The following is a 22,931-nucleotide window of genomic DNA, read 5'->3' as shown; positions in this document are numbered from 1 at the left end:
AGTATACTAGACCAGAGAGGAATTGGTGGCAAATTGTGGATATAATCCTCCAAATCCACAGTGGCACACAGCCCCTTTAAATCCCGGGCCAAGTATCCAGCAGTGGGCCACGCCTTGTGGCGTCTGGAAAAGGAAGTGATCACAAGGTCTTAGTAGGGCCCTCTAATCAGATTTGTGATGTTCTGAGCTTTTGTTCCTTAATATTTACAAACACACAAATAGTGGAAGAAAGAGCAGAGCACCTAGCAGTAAATTGGGACTGAGGACATACTTCTAACTTGACATTGATTTAAAATGTTTAGATTATTGAGGTTTTAAAAAATCATTTGATCTCTCCAACCCTGTGATGCCCGAATTCTTTCTTTAATATTGCCACCAAGTGGTCAATGAGTCTACTCTTTGGATAAAGACAAACATATTGCCCATTGAGAGGGCATATTTATTTTATCTTTGGAGAGCTATGGGTATGAGAATGGACTTATTTATATAGAACTGGTAACTGTCTTGTTGTGAGGCTCCATAAAACATAAAAATTGAGGACATCTGTCATTTTTTCATTGCCCATTGTTCAACCCTCTCTTATTTAGAGGGAATCCTATACTATAAATGCCAAGTAATCCTGCTCTGTCTAGTGAGCAGAACAACGGCATGTGATTTAAATGTGGCTAACTGGATGCCTCACCCTAAGATTTCAAATTTGGAACAAATGACACAAATAAGATGGGACAGTTTAGAAAGTGTTCATGGCCTTGATGTTCAGCAGCAGAGGCAGAAGCAGCAGCCTGTGGGCTCTGGAGAAGAAAGTGTGTCCAGTGACAGTGGGAGTTGGGGTAGTACCTTGCCTGCAGCTCCTCCTATTTCCCTTGATTCCTGTCTATTTTCTGCTTCTATAGTCTTCCCACAATAGCTCAATTCTGTAAGCTACCAGATATGTTTTGAATAAAGTTCCTTTTCTGCTTAGGTTAGCCAGAATTGATTTCTATTTCCTGCACAAGAACATTGACTAAGAAATTAGATGTAATAGAATGTTGTGGGGAGTGGGGGAGAAATGATGAAATGACATTAGAGATGTTTGGTTATCTAAGTAACAGTGGTTCATATGCAGTTGGATAAATGGATTGGAGTCCATGAGGAGAGTTGAGACTGGAAGTAGATATTTTATAGACATCTTTTAAGTCCTAGAACTGGAGGAGATATTCAGAAGATAAACCTCAGATAGACTCTGTTCTTTGTTTCCCAGCATCTGTCCTTCTTAAAATAATATTTCTAATTTCCTTTGGGAATTGATTGTTGTTATGCTTGGCTATGAGGTTTGGAGGAATTGGCCTCTTACCAGTTCTAAGGTTATACTTCATTGGCTTAAATCAATCAGTAGTAAGTAGTTGGATACAAAATCCAATAAGTGATAATGATATTTATGCATATTTTGCAGGAACTCCCAGGAAAGTGATGTGAGGTTTTAAAGTTCAGCATGACCACAGCCATGTGTGGACATGTGAGAGAACCTGCAGTTGCCTGAAGGCTCCCATGTGGAGTCTGAGGGTGAAGTAACAACTAAAATATACTGCAATGAGATGGAGAGGAAACAGGTGACATTGTTTAAGCACTGAATCAAACGTCACCTGGAACCTGGAAATCTGGATTTTTTCGGTGAAATCTGCTAGTAAATCCTCTTTATTTTAAAAACAAATCAAAGTAGGCTTTTTTGAATTAACAATATAAATTGTTCTAGTCATTATATCCCTTCTGTTCACCGCCCATCCTTCCTCTCACACACACATTGATTAAGTTTATCATCTATGGTATGAGTGCATTGGATTATATCAGAAGACATGAACTGATGTTCTCTGTGTGGAATCTGATCACAGAATTTTATTTACTTTTTTGCCTTGCAGAGGCTTCCCTTTTAAAAATTAGTTACCAATATGTAAAACTTGAGAAGTCTTCCATTAAAATTCAAAAGTTAGGTTTCTTTGGAAGAATTAGGAGATTCCACAATACTGAATCATCCTTCCAAAGTAGCAGCAAATATCTTGAGCTGAGCAATTGCTGTTCACATTTAACAGGGCATATGCTTTCCACTTAGCCATAGTCCTCACCAGTTCGTATTGCCTCACTCTTGGCCTAATTTTGTCATTTATATTAGCCACGTCTGAAAAGATTTGAGTTTGCAACACTTTATAGATTTAAGTCCCAGGTCTGCCACTTGTTTTCTGTAATGATAGGTGCCCATCACATATGGTTGCCTTATACATTAAAGTGATAGAACATGGCAAGAACAGTGTAGGCATTTACTACAATAGACTGCTCTACTGTGTGAGGTTACTCCAATCATAGATAATAGTTTTAATTGAAGAGTCTCAACTTGTAAGGTAAATAAATAAATGAGAAATAATTTTGTTTTTTTTAAATAACTGCTACTATCCTGCTCTGTTGACAAACCTACCCCCTTTCTGAATGGATCTGGCTCCCTTAATGATATTAAAGTCCTATATCATTACACTTTAGAAATTGCCAGTTATTAAAAGTCTCATTTTCACTATCACTTTATTCTCATTTTGATCCAAAACTTTTCCCCGGGGAAGTGTAGATTTGCAGCTCCCACACTTTATGGTAGGCAGAGAATTATGACAGGTCTAATTCTGAGATAGCTCTTATAATTCCCAGCCCTTGATATATATCCATTTTCCTCCAGTTATTCAAGCAAACACTAATCTAGGTGTCGCTGGAAGGGATTCTGCACATTTAATTAAATTCCCAAATCAGTTGGCCTTAAATTAGGGAGCTAAAATCTGGGTCTAGAGGTCAGAGACAGGGAAGACAAAGAGAAAAAAATCCTGGGAGAGAGATTCAAGGTGTGAGAGTCCCACTGATGACTTAGGAAATGAAAGGGACCAGGTGGCAAGGAATGCGGGCAGCCTCTGGGAGCTGAGAGCAGTCCTTGACGGGCAGCTTGTAAGGAAACAGGGACGTCAGCCCTCCAGTTGCAGGTAAGGGAATTCTGCCAGCAACCCCAGTGAGCTTGTCAGTGGGCTCTTCCCCAGAGGCTCCAGACAAGAATTCAGCTGGTCAACACTTTAATTTTAGATTTTGAGCTCTGAGCAGAGAACACCGTCCCACTGCCCCTGGATTTCTAAGCTACCAAACGTGAAAGTGAATGGATGTTGTTTTAAGTTGCTACATTTGTGGTAATTTTTTGCACAGCAATAAAATGTAACACTGAAGGATTGGAGGTAGTGAATGGGGTCTGTTCCCTCCTAACTTTCCTAAATTTTTTGCTTTTGATTCAAGGTGGGAGAAGACGGCAAAATAAATCTCTTTTGGGGATCATCCCTGTTGACCTCACTCATTGTCTCATTGTTGGGGGGTAGCCTCAAAAAAGCTCTGATGTTGAGGCAGTGGTGTGGACCATTGAGAGGCTCAGCTACCTTTTCCAGCTGATCCTGATTAAAAGCCTCAGGTGTCTTTTCATCTCCTGCCGGGTACCTGAGAAGCCTACATACAGAACCGCATTTCTTCTACCTTCTACAGCTTTAACTCTGGGGACTGTGGCCTGGGACAGATATACTCTACCTCGAATTCCTGAGAACTCAAGGGACTGCTCCTTGCCCCTTCTTAGCCTGACGAGCCTCACCAGCAGCAACAGCTCAGCATGCTCTTTCTCCCTTTCTGGCAGTGCAAGGCCATTCCTCAGACCCTGTTAGTAAGCAGATATTCAGCCAGGTGAACAAGCAACTTTCTCTCCCTCTTGAAGTCATCTCTTAAGCTTCACAGGTGACTACCTTAAGAAGAGAAATCATGGACCCCTCTCCCTTCCCCCTCTGGGGGCAGCGATGGGGACACAGTCTCTCTTCGTGAACAATACATTCCCCAAAGGTCACCTCTTCTCGCTCTCTATCCCCTCATATCTCTCTTGCAGCCAAATATATGAAAGTCTGAGGCTAAGAAGGAGGGCTTCTTTTACTGAGATAAGGAGAAGAGGAACTGTACTCATACAAGCTTCATGCACAGGGATATCAACACTATTCTCATGCGATAGTGATGTAACGTCATAGTGATATAATGTAATAGTGATGTAACGTAATGATGCATTTAACATTTTTAAATCTTGTGTACCCCATAAATACATACACCTACTATGTATCCATAAACATTTAAAATTAAATAAATAAAAATTTTAAAAAACAATTTGGTGAATCTGGATATAAAGTGTATAGGAATTGTTTATACCATTTTTCAACTCATAACTTCAATATTATTTCAAAACACAAAGCTTAAACAATTTAAAAATTATATATGCAAAAAAACCCATAAACATAATCATGCATTTTAACATTTTTCAAGAATGCCATATTAATGTAACCTAGAGCATAACTATTAAAATAGGGCATGTATTTAATTTTGCATTTAGTTTGAACAGTATCATTTAATTTTACAAATATTAAGAACTTTCCAGGCATTGTGCTTAGTGAGGATGATAAAAGACCTAGGCTTTGGACTGGAGAAGTTTACCGTGAATGTGTTTGTGTGTGTTCATGTATGTGTGCAAGTGAGGGAGAGGGATGAGAGTAATATACAAGAACAGAGTGTTAACTAATTGTAAAGTTTTTATAAAGATACCACAATTATTTCACCATCTTAACCAATATTGTGCCAATGGGTGGGGGAATCCATGCCATTTAAAATAGAATTTGAGTAAGATTGGGATTGCTTCTTCTGGTAACAATAAGAGGTAGGTTCATTTAAAAATACTTTTCAATTAACCATTTTAATATTTAAATATATATCTAACTTCAAATTCTTTCTTATCATAATGAATCCATGTACCCGGCATAACAAATCCATGTTCTTCTATTCAATTTTTTGAAGAGGTACACAAAAACTTCTGATCAAGTCAGCGGCCCTCGTTGATTTCCCCCAAATTATAATCTCAACTCCAATTGATCATTCTCCACTCATGGATTCTGGTGCAGTTTTGAATAAACTTGAGTTTTACAAATCAGAAAAGTAAATTGTATAGATGTCTTTTTCTCTTTCTGAAACTTAAAATCTAAAATTTATACCAGTTTCTTACATACTCAATAGAAAGTGAAATCTTTATTCTCTGGGTCTGCAAAAGCAACTTTTGAAGTCGAATATATCTATCAACAGACTCATTAAGGGCATTTTTTCCCTACAGTTTTGGAGAGAGTTTGAAAACCAATACCAGTATGGTTTAGATATTCATAATTGTTTACACATGTTTCAGTAACAAAATATATTTGGGGGTGTTGGCACTTTATTTTAGGATTTGGGATAGCTGGAAATTATTATTATTATGGTTAAAAGTGTTCTAACTGGATAATGGCATTAAAAAGAATATAACATTCTGGAATTTTTCCTCTTAACATGGAAAACATTATTTTATTACATGGAGTTATTTAAATACGGATTAGCTGTTGTTTGGCTAGTTACACATGAAAGTGTCTAAAGAAATAGGTTCTTGGAAGAAGCAACAAATAGAAAATGACTATTGTTTCTTATTATTAATAGCATTATTGTTATGCAGAGAAACCTTAGTACTCTTCTTAAGGGCTAGATGGTTAAAATATTCCATATACTGCAGTGACAGATTCTAATTAAATATTTAAGAAGTGGGACATCTTTTCCAATCACGATACACAGTATCTATTACCTTGGAGAAATATAAAAAATCTTTTATTATTTGTTCCTCCAGAAAAAAAAAAAAAAAAAGATGATTAATAAGGGACTCTGTGGCTCCCAGAACCTGAAATGTTTCTTCTAAGGAGCTAGACTACATTAAGAGCCAAGAGGAAGCAAGGTTCAAAGGAAATTCATCTAATATTTGTGCTCTGGTTATGAAAGGGGGTGAGAAGCTATTCATCAGCGGCATGTGTCCAGTTGGCAGGGAGGGCTGAATGCCAGACTGAGGGGTTATCGGGATCACAGATGGACTTAGCATGGGAAAGAGGATGTCAAAGACGCCCAGTCAGTGGAGGCTATTTTGGGGGCTTTACACAAATCATTATTTTTTCATTCTGTACCAGTATTGCCTCAGTCAAATGTATTTGTTTAATTTCTAACAAACATGCAAACCCGTAAACAGCAGCAGAATTTAATATAATAATTACCTCTTATATGTTGATACCATGACCCAATAATTACTTTCTATTTGCTGATTGGCTATTGAAGATTTGCAAATTACCAATGTAGGTCTCATCCTTGGAGATATCACTGAAAGAGGGTTATTAAAGTGATGAATTATAATTATCTCTGAATATAATGCATTCCTTTCATCAAAAATTTTTTTACACTTTTTACATTTTGTGATATCAAGACAATGCCACTAAGACTTAACCAGTAAGGGTATAGAACAGCTAAGTCAATGTTCTAAAGAATATTCTAAAAAAGAAATAGGGACCCTTTTCAGATAGGAAGGGTAAATTGTCAGTGAACTGGCAATCCTGCATTCATTTTCCTCATTTTATTCATTCATTTTATTCATCTCCAGGAGCTCAGGAACCGTGTCTAGGTCTGGATGCCGATACCCCTTCTACATAAGGCACAACTACAAACTGCTAGTGGGTTTGATACCTGATTCATGGGTTCTCATCCTTACTCTGCCACTGACTGGCAATGAACCTTGGTCAATTATTGATGGTGGACTTTGGCAAATTACTGAGGTTTACTGATATGCAGAGTGAGGTGTTAGATGTCAAAGATCCTCCTAACTCTAAAGTTCAGTGTGACACTGGAACACAAGACTGACAAATGGCTATGAACTATGAACCTGTCTACTAGCCACAGAGCTATTGGTCAATCCTACAGCTAGAAACACGTCCCATTGCTCACACCCTCCTCTACTGGTATCTTCCGCATTAACAGCGTTGGCTCCTCAAACCTTTTCCCCACACATAATTGTTGCAGGGCTCCCTGGTGTACTCGACCCCTTTCTTATGACTGCCCCCGTCACTATATTAATGATAGCATATATTAAGTGGACTTTTAAAGGCTTACCTAAAACCTAACCTCATTTGTAAATTTACTTCTATACACCCACCAGAAATTAATGGCAAGTTCCAAACAATAACCTACAAATTAACTCTTGGAGCCAAAACTGTATGTAAAGCACATATAGTTGACCCTTGAATAACAGGAAGTAAGAAGAGGAGTGGTGGTTACTGGTGCCAATTCTCCAGGCAGTCAAAAATCCAAGTATAACTTTCGAATCTCCAGAAACATGATTACTAATAACCTGCTTTTGACTTGATCAATAGTATTCAAGTAAAATCAAGTATTGACTTGAAGCCTTACTAATCACATAAACAATTGATTAACACATATTCAACTGACAATACATATCAAGCAATTCAACTTTTTCTGTTATATCATGACTTTTCTCTGCTTCTTGGGAGCACTTCCAGCATCATTAGTGGTGGCACTTTGTATGGGTGCCCTGGTGTTATTCAAGTTTACAGTATTGCACTAAATACAATAAAAATATGCAAGAGCCATGAGAGATCACATTTTTTATTTTTTTATTTAGATAAAATATGCATATACAATTTACTGTCTTTATTATTCTTAGGCATACAGTTCAGTGGTAATAAGTATAGTTATATTCTTTTTTCTTTCCATCCTCCTCCTTCTCCCTATTGTTTCTGGCTTCTGGTAACCATCACTCTACTCTCAATCTTCATGTGATGTATTTTTTTTTAGCTCACACATATGAACGTGAACATGCAACATTTGCCTTTCTGTGCCTGGCTTATTTCACTTAATATAATGGCCTCCAGTTCCATTCATGCTGCTGCAAATTACACGATTTCATTCTTTTTTATGGCTGAATAATATTCCATTGTGTATAATACCATGTTTTCTTTATCTAATCATCTGTGACAGACACTTAGGTTGATTCCATATCTTGGCCATTGTGAATAGCACTGCAATAAACATGGGAGTGCAAATATCTCTTATATGTATTGACTTTCTTTCTTTTGGATATATACTCAACAATGGGGTTGATGGATCATCTGGTGGTTCTATTTTTACTTTTTTTTTGTTTTTTTTGAGACGGAGTCTTGCTCTGTCACCCAGGCTGGAGTGCAGTGGCCGGATCTCAGCTCACTGCAAGCTCCTCCTCTCGGGTTCACGCCATTCTCCTGCCTCAGCCTCCCGAGTAGCTGGGACTACAGGCACCCGCCACTTCGCCCGGCTAGTTTTTTGTATTTTTTAGTAGAGACGGGGTTTCACCATGTTAGCCAGGATGGTCTCGATCTCCTGACCTCGTGATCCACCCGTCTCGGCCTCCCAAAGTGCTGGGATTACAGGCTTGAGCCACCGCGCCCGGCTATTTTTACTTTTTTGAGGAATGTCCATACCATTCTCCATAGTGACTGTTCTAATTTACATTCCCACCAACAGTGTGCCAGAGTTCCCCTTTCTCCGCATTCTTGCCAGCATCTGTTTTTGTCTTTTTGATAAAAGCCATTTTAATTGGAGTAAGATAATATGCCATTGTGATTTTGATTTGCATTTCTCTGATGGTTAGTATGTTGCACATTTTTTCACATTCTTGTTGGCCATTTGTATGTCTTCTTTTGAGAAATGTCTTTTCTGATCTTTTACTCATTGTAAAATCAGATTTTTTTTTTTTTTGCTATTGAGTTGTTCGAGTTCCTTATATATTTTAGCTATTGAATCCTTGTCATATGGACACTTTGCAAGGAGTTTCTCCCATTTTGTAGGTTATTTCTTCGCTTCGTTGATTGTTTCCTTTGCTGTGCAGAAGCTTTTTAGCTTGATGCAATCCTGATTGTCTAATTTTGCTTTGGTTGTCTGGGGTTTTAAGGTCTTATACAAAAAATCATTGCTCAGATCAATTTTCTGGAGCACTTTTCCAATTTTTTCTTCTGCTAGTTTTGTAGTTTCAGATTTCAGATTTAAGCCTTTAATGCATTTTGATTTTTGTGTATGAGAAATAGGGGTCTAGTTTTATTCGTCTGCAGAGAGTTATCCAGTTTTCCCAGCACCATTTATTGAAAAGACTGTCCTTTCCCCATTATATGTTCGTGGCATCTTAAGTGAAAGTGAATTGGCTGTAAATGCATGGATTATAGTTGGGTTTTCTATTCTGATCCATTGGTCTACACGTATGTTTTTACACCAGTATTATGATCTGTTTGTTACTATAGCTTTGCAGTTAATTTTGAAGTCATGTAGTCTGATGTCTCCAGTTTTGTTCCTTTTACCAAGTATTGCTTTGGCTATTCAGAATCCTTTTTGGTTTCATATAAATTTTAGGATTGTTTTTCTATTTCTGTGAAGAATGTTGTTGGTATTTTAATTGGGATTACATTGAATCTGTAAATTGTTTTGGGAAATATTGTCATTTTAACAATATTAATTCTTCCAATCCATGAGCATGGAATATCTTTCCATTTTTTTGTGACCTCCTTTATCAGAGTTTTATAGTTTTCCTCGTACAGATCTTTCATTTCTTTGGATTGATTCCTAGTTATTTTACATTTTTTTGTAGCTATTATAAATGGGGTTGCCTTCTTGATTTCCTTTTCAGGTTGTTTGCTGCTGGCATATACAAATGCCATTGATTTTTTTATGTTGATTTTGTACCCTGCAACTTAACTGAACTTCTTTATCAACATAAGTTTTTGATAGAGTACTTAGGATTTTCCAGGTATAAGATCATGTCGTCTGTGAACACAAATTAATAAACATGATATATTATATTAACATAATCAAGAATGAAAGCCATATTATTTCAATGCTGAAAAAGCATTTGATAAAATTCAACATCTCTAGGCTGGGCGTGGTGGCTCATGCCTGTAATCCCAGCACTTTGGGAGGCCAAGGCGGGAGGATCACGAGGTCAGGAGATCGAGACCATCCTGGCCAACATGCTGAAAACCCGTCTCTACTAAAAATACAAAAATTAGCTGGGCATGGTGGTGCGTGCCTGTAATCCCAGCTACTGAGGAGGCTGACTCAGGAGAATCTCTTGAACCAGGGAGGTGGAGGTTGTAGTGAGCCAAGATTGCACCACTGTTCTCCAGCCTGGTGACAGAGCAAGACTCTGTCTCAAAAAATAAATAAATAAATAAATAAATAAATAAATAAATAAATAAATAAATAATTCAACATCTTTTTATGATAAAAATCCTTATCAACATGTATATAGAATGAATATACCTCAAAATAATCAAGGCCATATACGACAAGCCCACAGCTAACATTGTACTGAACAGAAAATTTAAAGGCCTTTTCTCTAAGGACTAGAACAAGACAAGGATGCCCACTTTTACCACTTTCATTTAATGTAATTCTGGAAGTCCTGGTCTCAGCAATTAGGCAAGAGAAAGAAATAAAGGGCATCCAAGTTAGAAAGAAAGAGAGATCACTTTTTACTGTGATGCACAATTTACTGGAGAGTTAAACTCCTCATATGGAGATGATTAGTGTCAGTTGACATCTTACATGGATACTTGCAACACTTGAGCTCACTGCAATAACCCGCTACAAAATTATTACAGTAGCACAGTACATACTACAGTTCGTTCTATGCAGTTTTGATTTAATACTTCATCTTCACATTTGTTTATATTTCTCTGGACTGGAAATGGCACCATGTATGGTCTATAAGGGTTTGGTACATTTTGATACATTTTAACTTTGTATAACAGATTTGTATATATATTATGGTAGTAAGTGATAAAATAGGCTAGGATCTACACGTTTTATGTATTAATGACATACCTAACTTTTTCTTACTTTTTGATGATTCTAGGCCAGACGGATTGTGAGTTTTTTGAGATTGTCTCAAAATCTTCAAAAATGTTTTCAATATATTTATTTTTAAAAATCCACTTGTAAGTACATCCGTGTAATGGAATCCTGTGTTATGCAATGGTCAACTGTACTTACTTTAACAATCTTGTTTTGGTATATCATAGAGTGGCTTATAGCTTGTAATTAGCAGTGCTCTGGAACCAGGATGTCTGGGTTCAAAAATGGTTTCTGCTACTTACAAGCTATGGGACCTTGGCAAGTTCTTTGTGCCTCCATTTCTCCATCTATGAAATGGGAATTATTAAAGTATCTACCTTTTAAGTGTTTGATTTAGTTTTGAGAGTTGAGTTAGTAAGTGGAAAACAATTAGAATAGAACCTAGCACACGGTAAGTGCTAAATAATTATCAGATGCAATGCATCTCAATCTTCTCAGGAGGGACAATTCTCTAATATGTGAAGATGTATTAGCATTTGAGAAATATCTAAAAGTCATTTGGAATAAAATCTGGTTTCAAAAAAGTGAGGAAGAGTTTAGCAGTTTTTGTTGAAATCATGTAAGCTAAGACTCATTTTCTCATTTAGTTTATTATAATATATGAACAAGTTTATAGTCTTTTAGAATAATAGTATTTTTTAGAGATTATAGATACAAAATAATTAAATTACATTATGGTTATGCCTCATTCCTGATAAAACATAGGTAATATCTGTATCCTTTGCTACTAATTTATTAAAACAGCACAGAGAACATTGATCCCTTCATCCTTATCCTTAATGGAATCTACCAAATGAAATCTGTGAAAGATGTTTCTGGTTTCAACAAAGAAATATTTTCTCTCTTATTGTTAAATAATTCTTTAATTCCCAGTCTCTCAGCTGAGACTGCTATTAAAATTAAATTCACCATTAATCATGCAACTGTCAAAATTAAAATACATGTTTAAGGCAAAATTTACACTCAATTCTGAAATGTTTGTAATCACATTCATTACAAAAATGTACTGTGTAATTTAGCACAGGTGATTCATGATGCAAAGTCCTTCATATTTTTGCATCTTATTAAATCTAAACTTAAATATAAGAAATTTGAAAATCTCTAATACATTTTACTAGACTTCAATGGAAAAATAAAATTTGATATTTTAAACTTTCCTCTTATGCCAATCTGAAGACATATTTATTTATCTCTTTTAAAATATATATTTTGCAAACATGGATACTGGACTCTTTATGTGCCCGGGCACTGTTCCAAGATCTTCACAATATTAACTCAATTTTTCCTTAAAAACTCCCTTAGAGCATCAGTATCATTACTATCCATGTATGACAGATGAGAAATTGTCCAAAGTCTCTGACAAGTAAGGGTTGAGCTGTGACACAAATCTAGACAATATAAACAGTATTTTGATCAAAGTATTTAAGAGGGATTATTTCACTCAAAGAAAATGTCTCCCTCCCTGTTATTTCTTAAACCTTTGAAACCTGGGTCTCTTAACTTTATCAAGAATTTAATTTTAACATAATTTGTCAGGTCAAGAAGCCCACATGCAACATTTATTTTCCAAACCATTAGGTCTGGAAAGATCATCTTCAAGCATGTGGAGGGGTGGGGAGCTGGGGGATGTGGAGGAGGTAAAAACCCAGCAAACACAGTGAACGTCTGTACCACATTGCTAAAGAATGAGGTCCTGAGAGCTGGAGGGCACTGGGTAGGGGCCTGCTCTGCTTTGAAGAATGAAGTCATGCTCAATGTTTTAAACTCATCAGTCCTGCCTATAAAAGGGTGTGGGTGAAAAAGAAAAAAAGACAAATTAGCATCATTTTCAAAAGAAGTTAAATATGTCAGGTGGTAAAGTGTCCTAATTCTGTCTTCAGGGAACATATATCAAACCAGCCTGTAGTTAGTTCTGCAATCAGTGAAACCATCTGCAAGGAATACTCCATCCCCCATTCTTGTTCCTACAACACGTGCCTATTGAAGGAAATGTCACAGTTAGTCAAATGCATGTGGAAATTTTCTCAGCATTACCTAATAGAAACATTGGGCTGACCTTTCTTTGAACAAAAAACAATTTGTTATAGCCTGCTGAAAGAAAGCACACCAATGGCTTTAACTAATGAGGACAATATAAATAGTCCAAATGATATACTGTTCAGTTTCTCTGGGTTTTCAGGAGCACCATTGCCTACATCTCATAACCACTTTGTGAGTCTGCAAGAAGAAAGCGAGGGCTAGTAGCCCTTTATGGATATTTATTTCTAAGGCAAATATTAGATTCGGTGGCAATTTGCTTTGAGAAATATAACAATTGCTGATTCAGATGGTGCTAATACAGATCATTGAAAAAGCACACGATTCCCAAATGTTATATTGTTAAATAGACACCAATTTCCTTATCATTAAAACTACAAACGAAACAATGTGTATAAATGGTGCAGTTGCTGGAACAAAGCAGGTCCTCAATAAACTGAATTATAATCATGTATATTTTATGCCAGAAATGAAACTATCCTTATTATGTGTGTCACTGCTAGTAATATTCTGCTTCAGATTGTGAGTTACTAGGATAGGAATTTTTACCTGAGACTTTTCATACCTTTGACATTGTATACAGCATTGAGCATATATATGTACATTATTTCTTGAGATGAAGAGTCAGAAGTTTCATCAGATATTCTAAGGGGCACATTGCCTCCTCCAAAATGTTAAGAACCACTGGCCCATTTGAAATGAATGAACCATTTGAAATGAAAGAACCACTGGCCCAAATGAAAAGATTTCATTTGCTTTAACTTATACTATATAGAACCAAACTTGGTTGTTTGATAAAGCCAAAAATATCTTTAAAAAAATAATAAATTGGTCAGGCACTGTGGCTCATGCCTGTAATCCCAGCACTTTGGGAGGCCGAAGTGGGAAGATCACAAGGTCAGGAGTTTGAGACCAGCCTGGCCAACATGGTGAACCCCCGTTTCTACTACAATTACAAACATTAGCCAGGTGTGGTGGCAGGGGCCTGTCATCCCAGCTACTTGAGAGGCTGAAGCAGGAGAATTGCTTGACCCCAGGAGGTGGAGGTTGCAGTGGGCCAAGACTGTGCCATTGCACTCCAGCCTGGGTGACAGAGTGAAACTCCATCTCAAATAATAATAATAATAATAATAATAATGTTTTAGACTTGGTTTGGCTGTGGGAAAAGGACTTATAAAAATGCCCAACCTGAGGCTGCAGAGAAAAGGAAATACTTATCCTGTTGGTGGGAGTGTAAATTAGCTCAGCCACTGTGGAAGACAGTTTGGAGATTTCTTAAAGACGTTAAAACGAAATTACCAATTGACCCAACAATACCATTTTTAGGCATATATCCAAAAGAAAAATCATTCTACCAAAGACACATGCAGTTGTATGTTCATCGCAGTGCTATTCACAATAGCAAAGACATGGAATCAACCTAGATTCCAATCTACAGTGAAATGGATAAAGAATATGTGGTACATATACACCATGTGGAATACTACACAGCCATAAAAAAGAATGAAATCATGTCCTTTGCAGCAACACGGGTGTAGCTGGAGGCTATCATCCTAAGGGAATTGATGCAGGAACAAAAAACCAAATACCACATATTCTCACTTATAAGTGGGAGCTAAACACTGGGCACACATGGACATGAAGATGGCAATGATAGACAATACTAGATGGAGGAGAAAGGGAGGGAGGTAAGGGTTGAAAAACTACCTCTTTGGTACTATGCTCACTACCTGGGTGGTGGGTTCAATTGTACCCCAAACCTCAGTATCACACAACATACTCATGTAAGAAACCTGCACAGGTACCCCCTGAATCTAATATAAAAGCTGAAATTATGAAAACAAAATGCCTAACCTTGTACCTAAGATTTCTTCTCTCACCACCATCCTCACTATGCTGGTATATACCTTTGCTTGAGTTAGTTTGGCTTGTAAAATGGGGAAGGAAGTGTAGAAAGAGAGATAAAAGATAAAATTTTGGAGCAATTAAAAGCCCATAAAGACATGGGCATCAGGGACTGGCATTATCAAAAAGAGGTTCCCTCTACTTGTCTTTTAGCCACAACCTCTTTCAAAGTTTCAAATGTCACATTGGAAATCCAGCTACTCAAGCAGAATATTTTAGGAAAAAAAAACTCTCAGGGTTCCTTTCTATTTCTATGTCCAGTTCAGAAATCAGAAGACAAATTCTTAGAATGTCAAAACATAAACTTGAAGCAACAATGATGGAATATTGAAGAAGGCGGTACTTAGAGAAACTTCTCTGGATGCTGTCAGAAGCTAGGAAGACCCAATTCTCCTGCACATTGTATTGGCCCTGCTGTGCTGCTAGGTAGCAAAAGTTTGCTTCTTTTAGCAGAGGGAGCAGATGTGAGTTGGAGAAACATGCAAAACAAATGTGCTGAGCAAAAGTTTTTATTTAAATGATAATCTATCAATCGTAAGTGGCATGACCTCATGAGGTGACTGTTTAACATGACTCTTTTTCATCAACACAAAAGGTAATTTATATAAGTGCTGAAACAGATCATGATTGAAAGAATATGCCACTCTGATCTTTGCTTGCTTTATAAGAAAACTGAATGTTAAACAAAACCTCCCAAGCCTTGGATGTACGCAAATGCTTCCTGGCCACTGGGGAGGTCTATGCACTCAGAACGTCTCTGTGCACCTGCTGCTCATGAAAATAACATTTTGCTTCCCTAGGTGCTTTGTGGGCTCTTGGTAAATGATAGTAAAGGATGGCTCACTGGTAAAGGATGGCTCAGTCCATGGACAAATAATCTGAAATACCTGCAAATGTTATGCATTTAAATCAAGGGCACTTAACAAGACTTGAAAGGATGCCAACAGCCCAGGTCATTTGATATTGAAGTAGGTGCCACTGCTAAAGATCTCTTAGAGTGAAATGGAAGAATAGAACCAACTTCTCTATTAGGCACAGCAGCCACAGTGCATACAGCAGGTGAAATTTTTAGGGGCCCCCAAATTTTTATTTTCTTTAAAAGCAGAAAAAAAAAGACTTTTCAGTCAGAGAAGATAGTCTACATCTGTAATATAAATATATTTGTCTTTATATCAACACTATTGTAAAATGTAATATTTATTTATTTATTTATCAGAACAAAGGGTCTACAAAGGCAAAAGTGACTAGGTCCCACAAATGTCAGGAATACAATCTATGGAGCAGCCCAGTTCACTCAATCTCATTTCTAACTCCCAACCAGTTCTTACCTCTGTTCCCCAATTCCCAACAAGTTCTTCCTGTCTGGCATCTTCCATACTATCTGCTCCTATTTCTTTAGTTGCTCTCTTTCTTTCTTCCTAGATCTGAAGTCAGCAAGACCCATATTCAAACTCCACCTTTACTAATGATCTATCTCATAGAAAGGGTTGACAAGATTTCTAACCTTTCTAAAGCCTTAGTTTCTCCGTATGTTAAAAAATAAGAGGAGGATTAAAAATCACCTATATTCAAGGTTGGGGTAAACATTAAATAAGGCAAGAAGGTAAAGTGCCTAACATAATACCTGGCACATAACAAAAGTTCTAGAAATGCTGCATTGCTGCTACACTTATTACCTTGGCTGCTGCGGTTGCTGCTATTGTATTCCCCTGTAGCACATAGCATATTTCTCAGAACAAAGTGTATGGCAGGTACTTAATAAGCCTTACTAGTTGAGAGCATTTCACTATAGCACATATTGTATTGTTAAAAAATTAAATCATATTCCTGTGGTAAGCTGAAGTAGGCAAGGTAACTAATAACCATTAAAATCGGTATTTAATTGTCAGTACAACTTTGGAAACTCATAGGTTTTTATTAAATGATTATTGATAAATGCACTCCCTATTCTCTTATTATGGATATTTGCTATTAGATACCTATCACTTCAGCTATTTTATAATAGCCTCTATGGTGTTGGAAGGGTACAAAAAATAAATGAGTTCTAAAACATTTCAAAATATCATAACTGAAGTCATTCACACATCATTTAATATCTCAGAAACTAGATGGCTAATTGATTTTTTAAAAATAAGTCATGAAACGCCAGTTTCAAATGTGTAGCTAAATGCTAGATAATTTTTTAAATATGATTTTCTCCTTTCTTGGTATGATCTGTTTTTAAATGAAAGCTGTTTCAAACAGATCTGTGAAAAGTAGTCTCCAGGCTTCTCCTGTATATAACCTTTCTGTAGCTTTTATTTATGACTCTATTCTGGTGCAACATTTTGAGGGCAAAATGAATATGACACCATAGATCATCTGTACAAATCAACTTGTGTGAATATTATATTGTTCTCCATGTCAAAAGTTTTTGATTTGGAAAGGGATATTAAAAGAAATGTTCCCCTATGTGTATAGAAATTTTCTTATAACATAAGTATAGTTTATTAATTCCTAAACATGACATATTCTAGCCGCAATAAGTTTATTAATTTCTAAATCTGTCTTCCTAACAGCAAAACATTATACTGTTTATGGGTAAATCAAAATGAAATAACAGACTTATTATATTATATGATGTTTTATGTTTTATTAACAATCTTTTCTGTAATTGAATGCACGTTTCTGATTGTAATAATTACATTGGACAGAAAAGAAGGCAGATTGACGAATAGAATAAAGAGCTGTCAGAATAGTACCACTGTGTGCAGAAATGATTTAAAATACAAAGATGAAAGATAAGAATGATTCTCCAACATACAACATTGAAGGATTACTCACAAATTATTCACACTCCTAGTAAACATATAGGACAGCAGAAAACCAGAAACCCACTTGTCTAAACCAGTGATTCTCAATCACGGTTGACTTTGTCCCTCAAGAGACATTTGGCAATGTCTGAAGACACTTTTGGCTGACACGTCTTGGGGAGAGGAGTTGCTACAGGAATCTAGCGGATAGAGGCCAAGAGTGCTGCCAAACATCCCACAATAAAGAGAATAACTTTTCTGGAACAAAGAAATATCCAGCTTCAAATGTCAATAGTGCTGCGATTGAGAAACTCTACTCCCAATCTGGTTATATGTTATGTAAATTAACTCTTTCTCCTTTACTGGTAATAACTAAACTAAGAGCTAATTAAACTAAGATCTGTCTCTGGGACACTCATATACAAATTCTAATTAGCATAAGAATAATTAAAATATAGACATTAAATAAACTCAAATAGTTCATTATGGCTAAGTAGGTACTTAACAATGTTTGATAAAATGTCTATTAATAAATTAATCAAATTATCTTACTAGTTATCAAAATGTTGTTGAAATTGATTTTTTAATTGACTGGTATGCTTTATCTTTGCTTACTCTGCCATGTTAGTCTTTTGGCAAAACGGTAACATGCAGAGTCGATGCTCTGAAGGTAAGAATAGGGAAAGGAGAAATTAGGAGGCTTGATTAATCTTAAATTGGTTTCTTCTTCTTTGGTTATTTGGAAGTGGATAGTCTTTTAAGTGTGTTGTAGCTTGAATGTCCCCAAAATTCATGTGTTGAAATTTAATCCCCATTGTGATGGCATTAAGATTTTTAGGATGTGATTAAATCATGAGAGTTCCACTCTCATAAATGGATTAGTGCCTTATAAAAATGCTGAAGGGAACTACTTTAGACCCTTTTGCTGCCCTTTGCATCTTTCCCCATTTGAGGACATAGAATTTTCCCTTTTTGCTCATTTCCCCCTTCCACCATGTGAGGATGCATCACGAAGAACCTCACTAGACACCAAAGGCCAGTGCTTTGATTTTGGACTTCCCAGACGCCACGACTAAAGGAAATAAATTTCTGTTCTTTATAAGCTACCTAGTCTCAAGTATTTTGTTAGAGCAACACAAATAGATTAACAGAATGTTTATTTAAAATTTAATAATGGGGTTCTCATTAGGCCAAAATCTAATTTGAAATGTAGGGAGAAATTATAATTTTCCCTTTGATCTATAAATAAAATTTAATAAAAGTTTAGTTCATTTTCCTTTAGATTTGCCTGAATAGGCTTTGGGGATTCAAATGGAACAGCTTATCATTTAAACTGCAATAGTTTGACTCTAGATTTCAACCCTACAAATATTGTGAGGACACTGTGGTTGTTGACAGAAAACAAAACAAAACAAAACAAAAAAAGGACAGCTTGGAGAACTAAAAATTTGTAAGTCTCATGATGTATATCTGCTTAGCTATTAATTTGAAACCTAACGACACTAATGAGATGACATATAAAAGAGAAATAATAGAAAAGTCTATGGGTTAGAATTTTAAGTGGAATCTATGGTGAGAACATTTTACCCCTGCTGTTGACTTCCCCCAGCTCATGAAGCCACTTGTGCCTAGTAAAGTATCTAAAGCAGTCCACATTATTTATGCCACATTTTTCTGTTCACTCATTTGACACTTTCTAAAAAGTACTAGTGCTTATCAGATAGTTTTCCATGTTATAAAATATAGTACTTACTGTGGGACCACACATAAACTTTAAATTAAGACCTTGTGGAAATGATTCTTATAAATTACCAACATACTTTTCTGCAATCATTTGTAGGATTCATCCCACAAGAATTTTCTAATATTTTTCTTGATAATATACTAACATTTTTCTGACATAATCTATTCTTTTTTTTGGTATTATTATACTTTAAGTTCTAGGGTACAGGTAATGGCATGATAATTAACTCATTTCTGATCAATACAACATTGGAGAAACATGTCATGGAAGAAAGGAATATATAACTTTCCCATCAATCTTTTTTCTTAATTTATTGAGGTATAATTTATATGCAGTATACAAAATTTTATATATATACACACAAATACACATGCATATTTTATATATTATATAATTTTAAACAGTAGATTGCAAAAATCTTAAGTGCACAATTAAATTTTTATCTACATAACACCTAGTTATATATGTAACCACCACCCAGATTAAAATATAGGACATTTGCCCAAAAAGTTCTCTCATGCTTAGTGGTACCCATACCTTCTAGGTAACTGCTATTCTGACTTCTATAAACATAGATTAGTTTTGCTTACTCTTGAACTTCATGTAAGTGAAATACAGTATTTCTTTATATATCTGGCTTCTTTTAAATTTTTTTAATTGTTGTGGATACCTAATAGTTGTACATATTTATGGAATACGTGTGATATTTTGATACAAGTATACAATGTGTAATGATCAAATCAGAGTAATTGGGATATCTATCACCTCAAGTATTTGTCATTTCTTTGTGTTAGGAACATTCCAATTCCACTCTTTTAGTTGTTGTGAAATATACCATGAATTACTGCTAACTACAGTTGCCCTGTTATACTATTGAACATTAGACCTTATTCCTTCTATTTGTGTTTTTTTGTGCCCATTAACATCTGCTCTTCATCCCGCCCTCTCCACTGCCCTACTCAGCCTATGGTTAAGCAGCATTCTATTCTTTATCTCCATGATATCCACTTGTCTTTAGCTCCCACATATGACTGAGAACATGCGATATTTGTCTTTTTGTTCCTGACTTATTTCACTTAATATAATATTCTCCAGTTTTATCCATGCAGTTACAAATGATAGGATTTCATTTTTTATGGCTGAGTAATACACCATTGTATATACGTACCACATTTTCTTTATCCATTCATCCATTGATGGACACTTAAGTTGACTCCATATCTTGGCTATTGTGAATAATGCTGCAACAAACACGGGAATGCAGTTTTCTCTTCAATATACTGATTTCCCTTATTTTGGAAATATACTCAGCAGTGGGATTGCTGGATTATACAGTAGTTGTATTTTTAGTTTTTTGAGAAACCTCGATACTGTTCTCCATAGTAGCTGTACTAATTTATTTTCCCCCCAACAGAGTACAAGGGTTCCCTTTTCTCCACATCCTTGCTAGCATTCATTATTGATGTCTGGCTTGTTTTTCTGAATGCAAGGTTTTGAAGATTCTTTCATATTTGTGTGTATCCATACTTCATTTATTTTTAATGTCCCAATAGTATAATATTGGATTTTTTTCCTTTCTTACTGAATTATTTTCAGCTTTTAGCTACCATGAATAAAACCAATATGAATATTTTGTGTATGTGTGTCTTTTCATGGGCACATGACTTCCTTTATCTTAGGTGTATAGCTAGAAGGACTGCTGAGTCATTTATATATATTTAGCTTTGGTGGATATTGCCAAAGTTCTCCAAAGTGGTCAAACATTTCACACTTCTCCCAGCAATGTATGAAAAAAAAAATGCTCCACCAAAAAGGGTAAGAATATTTAGTTTAGAAATAATTATACACACATAAACATACACAAATATACAAAAGCATACCTCCCTCTAAGTTTTTGTTTATTTTTTAAAACATTTTTGGTGTGGCTATATTATTTGTCCTTCAATTCAGAAGCAGGTTGAGACAGCAATCCAAATAAAGCAAATTGAAAGGTCAAAACCTGAGAGGAACATATTTTAAAGTCTTCTCCATAGTGTAGACCAGTGTGTCCTCAAATCTGTCCCACAAAAAAATATTAATAGCTATTCCATTAAAACCATATCAGATAAGTTTGGAAATGAAGCACACTATATATTTTCCATACTATAAATGAATCACTATTTAAATTAGTATATTAGAGGTTCAGAGAAGTCCTATAGTAAAGACATCTACTTAACTTTGTTTAGCTTATTGTTTCACCAACCAGTGGGTTTATTTGACCATGGAACTCTATTCTACTCTTTGTTAAGTATGCTTATTAATATCTTGGAGAATAACATCTTTGTGTTTCTTTGAATGAATCTTCAGACCAATGTGAAACTCCATTTGATTTAGTGGTAAGTCCTAAATTAGTGATCACTTTTCTTTAAAAAATAAAAGCTATACCAACCCCTGAGATTTTTAAAGCTCTTGGAAACAGGTAAGACAGTGGCGGGGTGATTACTGTGTCTGACTGTTACATTGATAAAAACAACATGGTAACCGTACTATCTGTCAAGGCCCAGTCAGCAATACCCTTCTTTTACTAACCATCTATTCTTCAAAGCTCCCAGTAACATTTAATTTGACATGATATATTTGCAAGTGTACTTTCTGAGTGAATTAGCAGATATGTGATAAAAATACCAATTACTACTTCCCTGGAATCACCTGTAGCAAGGCGTATATGACATGAGGAAACATACAAAGTTATACATAGGATCCTTAAAAGAGCAAAAATAGGGAGAAACCATAGAACAAAGGTGTTAGGGTAACATTCACCCTTCTCCAAAATGAACAAGGTTACAAAATGGTATGTGCTGGTTACAAAATGGTATGTGCTGCTCACAAGAGAAACTACAGCCGTGCGAAATGATTACTGTATGAGAAGTGAATGTGAAATACAACTATCCCAAGCAAATTTAGTTTCATTTATCCAGTACTCCATCTGTAAAATAGTTTCATAAATTTTCCTCTTAGTCTTTGAAGTAAATTCTACTAAATCTAGCTTAAAATTTCAAAAGTAGACCCAGGGACAAATCCAAGAAAAATAGCCCAATTCAAAAGGAAAATGTGAAACCGATTTCACAACTAAGTGTGAGTACTCAGACATGTATTTTGAACATTAACCACAATAAGTCCACGGAACACAATGAGCACAGGCAGTAGCCATCACACTAAAATTACTCACAACGAGGTGCCTTAGATACCTGGCTGGGATTCTCACTCTTTTGAAATGAGACCAGTTTCAATTTCAAAGCATACAATTTCTTGTAATAATTTTCATTTGGCATTTTTCACCCGGGTTAACAGATCGTTTCCAATTCAACCCAAGTGCAAATGTAAACTTCACTTACCTGCACAAAACCACATGCTGTGAAGGCCTCAAACAAGGGCAGACTTGGGCGGTCTTCTCTATAGATGGTGAGTTTGTACGTGATCAGGGTCTCACCATGTGCTGGAGATTCATCCACCACAAATATTGAGATTTTGTTCATTCCTAAGCCCAGAGGGTAGCTGGCAAACCTGGAGAGAAAGAAGGAGAGAGAAAGAGAGAGAATATGAATAGGGGAAATTTATTCAGCCCAAACTGATTCATATATCAATATTTACTAAATGCCTATTTGAATAAA

The 22,931-nt window shown here is 35.9% G+C and overlaps 1 protein-coding gene across 8 annotated transcripts in view; it reads right to left on the bottom strand.

The window, feature by feature from the left end:
* CPED1 (cadherin like and PC-esterase domain containing 1) overlaps positions 1–22,931 on the bottom strand; it is a 311,005-nt gene that overhangs the window by 135,479 nt on the left and 152,595 nt on the right. For all 8 annotated transcript variants that reach the window (XM_077997209.1, XM_015134794.3, XM_015134793.3 and 5 more), the window contains one exon: positions 22,656–22,824. In XM_077997209.1, coding sequence (XP_077853335.1) covers positions 22,656–22,824 — 169 coding nt within the window. The remainder of the gene's footprint in view (positions 1–22,655; positions 22,825–22,931) is intronic.

This window comes from Macaca mulatta, chromosome 3, assembly GCF_049350105.2.
Source record: "Macaca mulatta isolate MMU2019108-1 chromosome 3, T2T-MMU8v2.0, whole genome shotgun sequence".
NCBI classification, from domain to species: Eukaryota; Metazoa; Chordata; class Mammalia; order Primates; family Cercopithecidae; genus Macaca; species Macaca mulatta.
The sequence above is the reverse complement of the archived record's forward strand: the minus strand, read 5'-3'. Positions and strand labels throughout refer to the sequence as shown.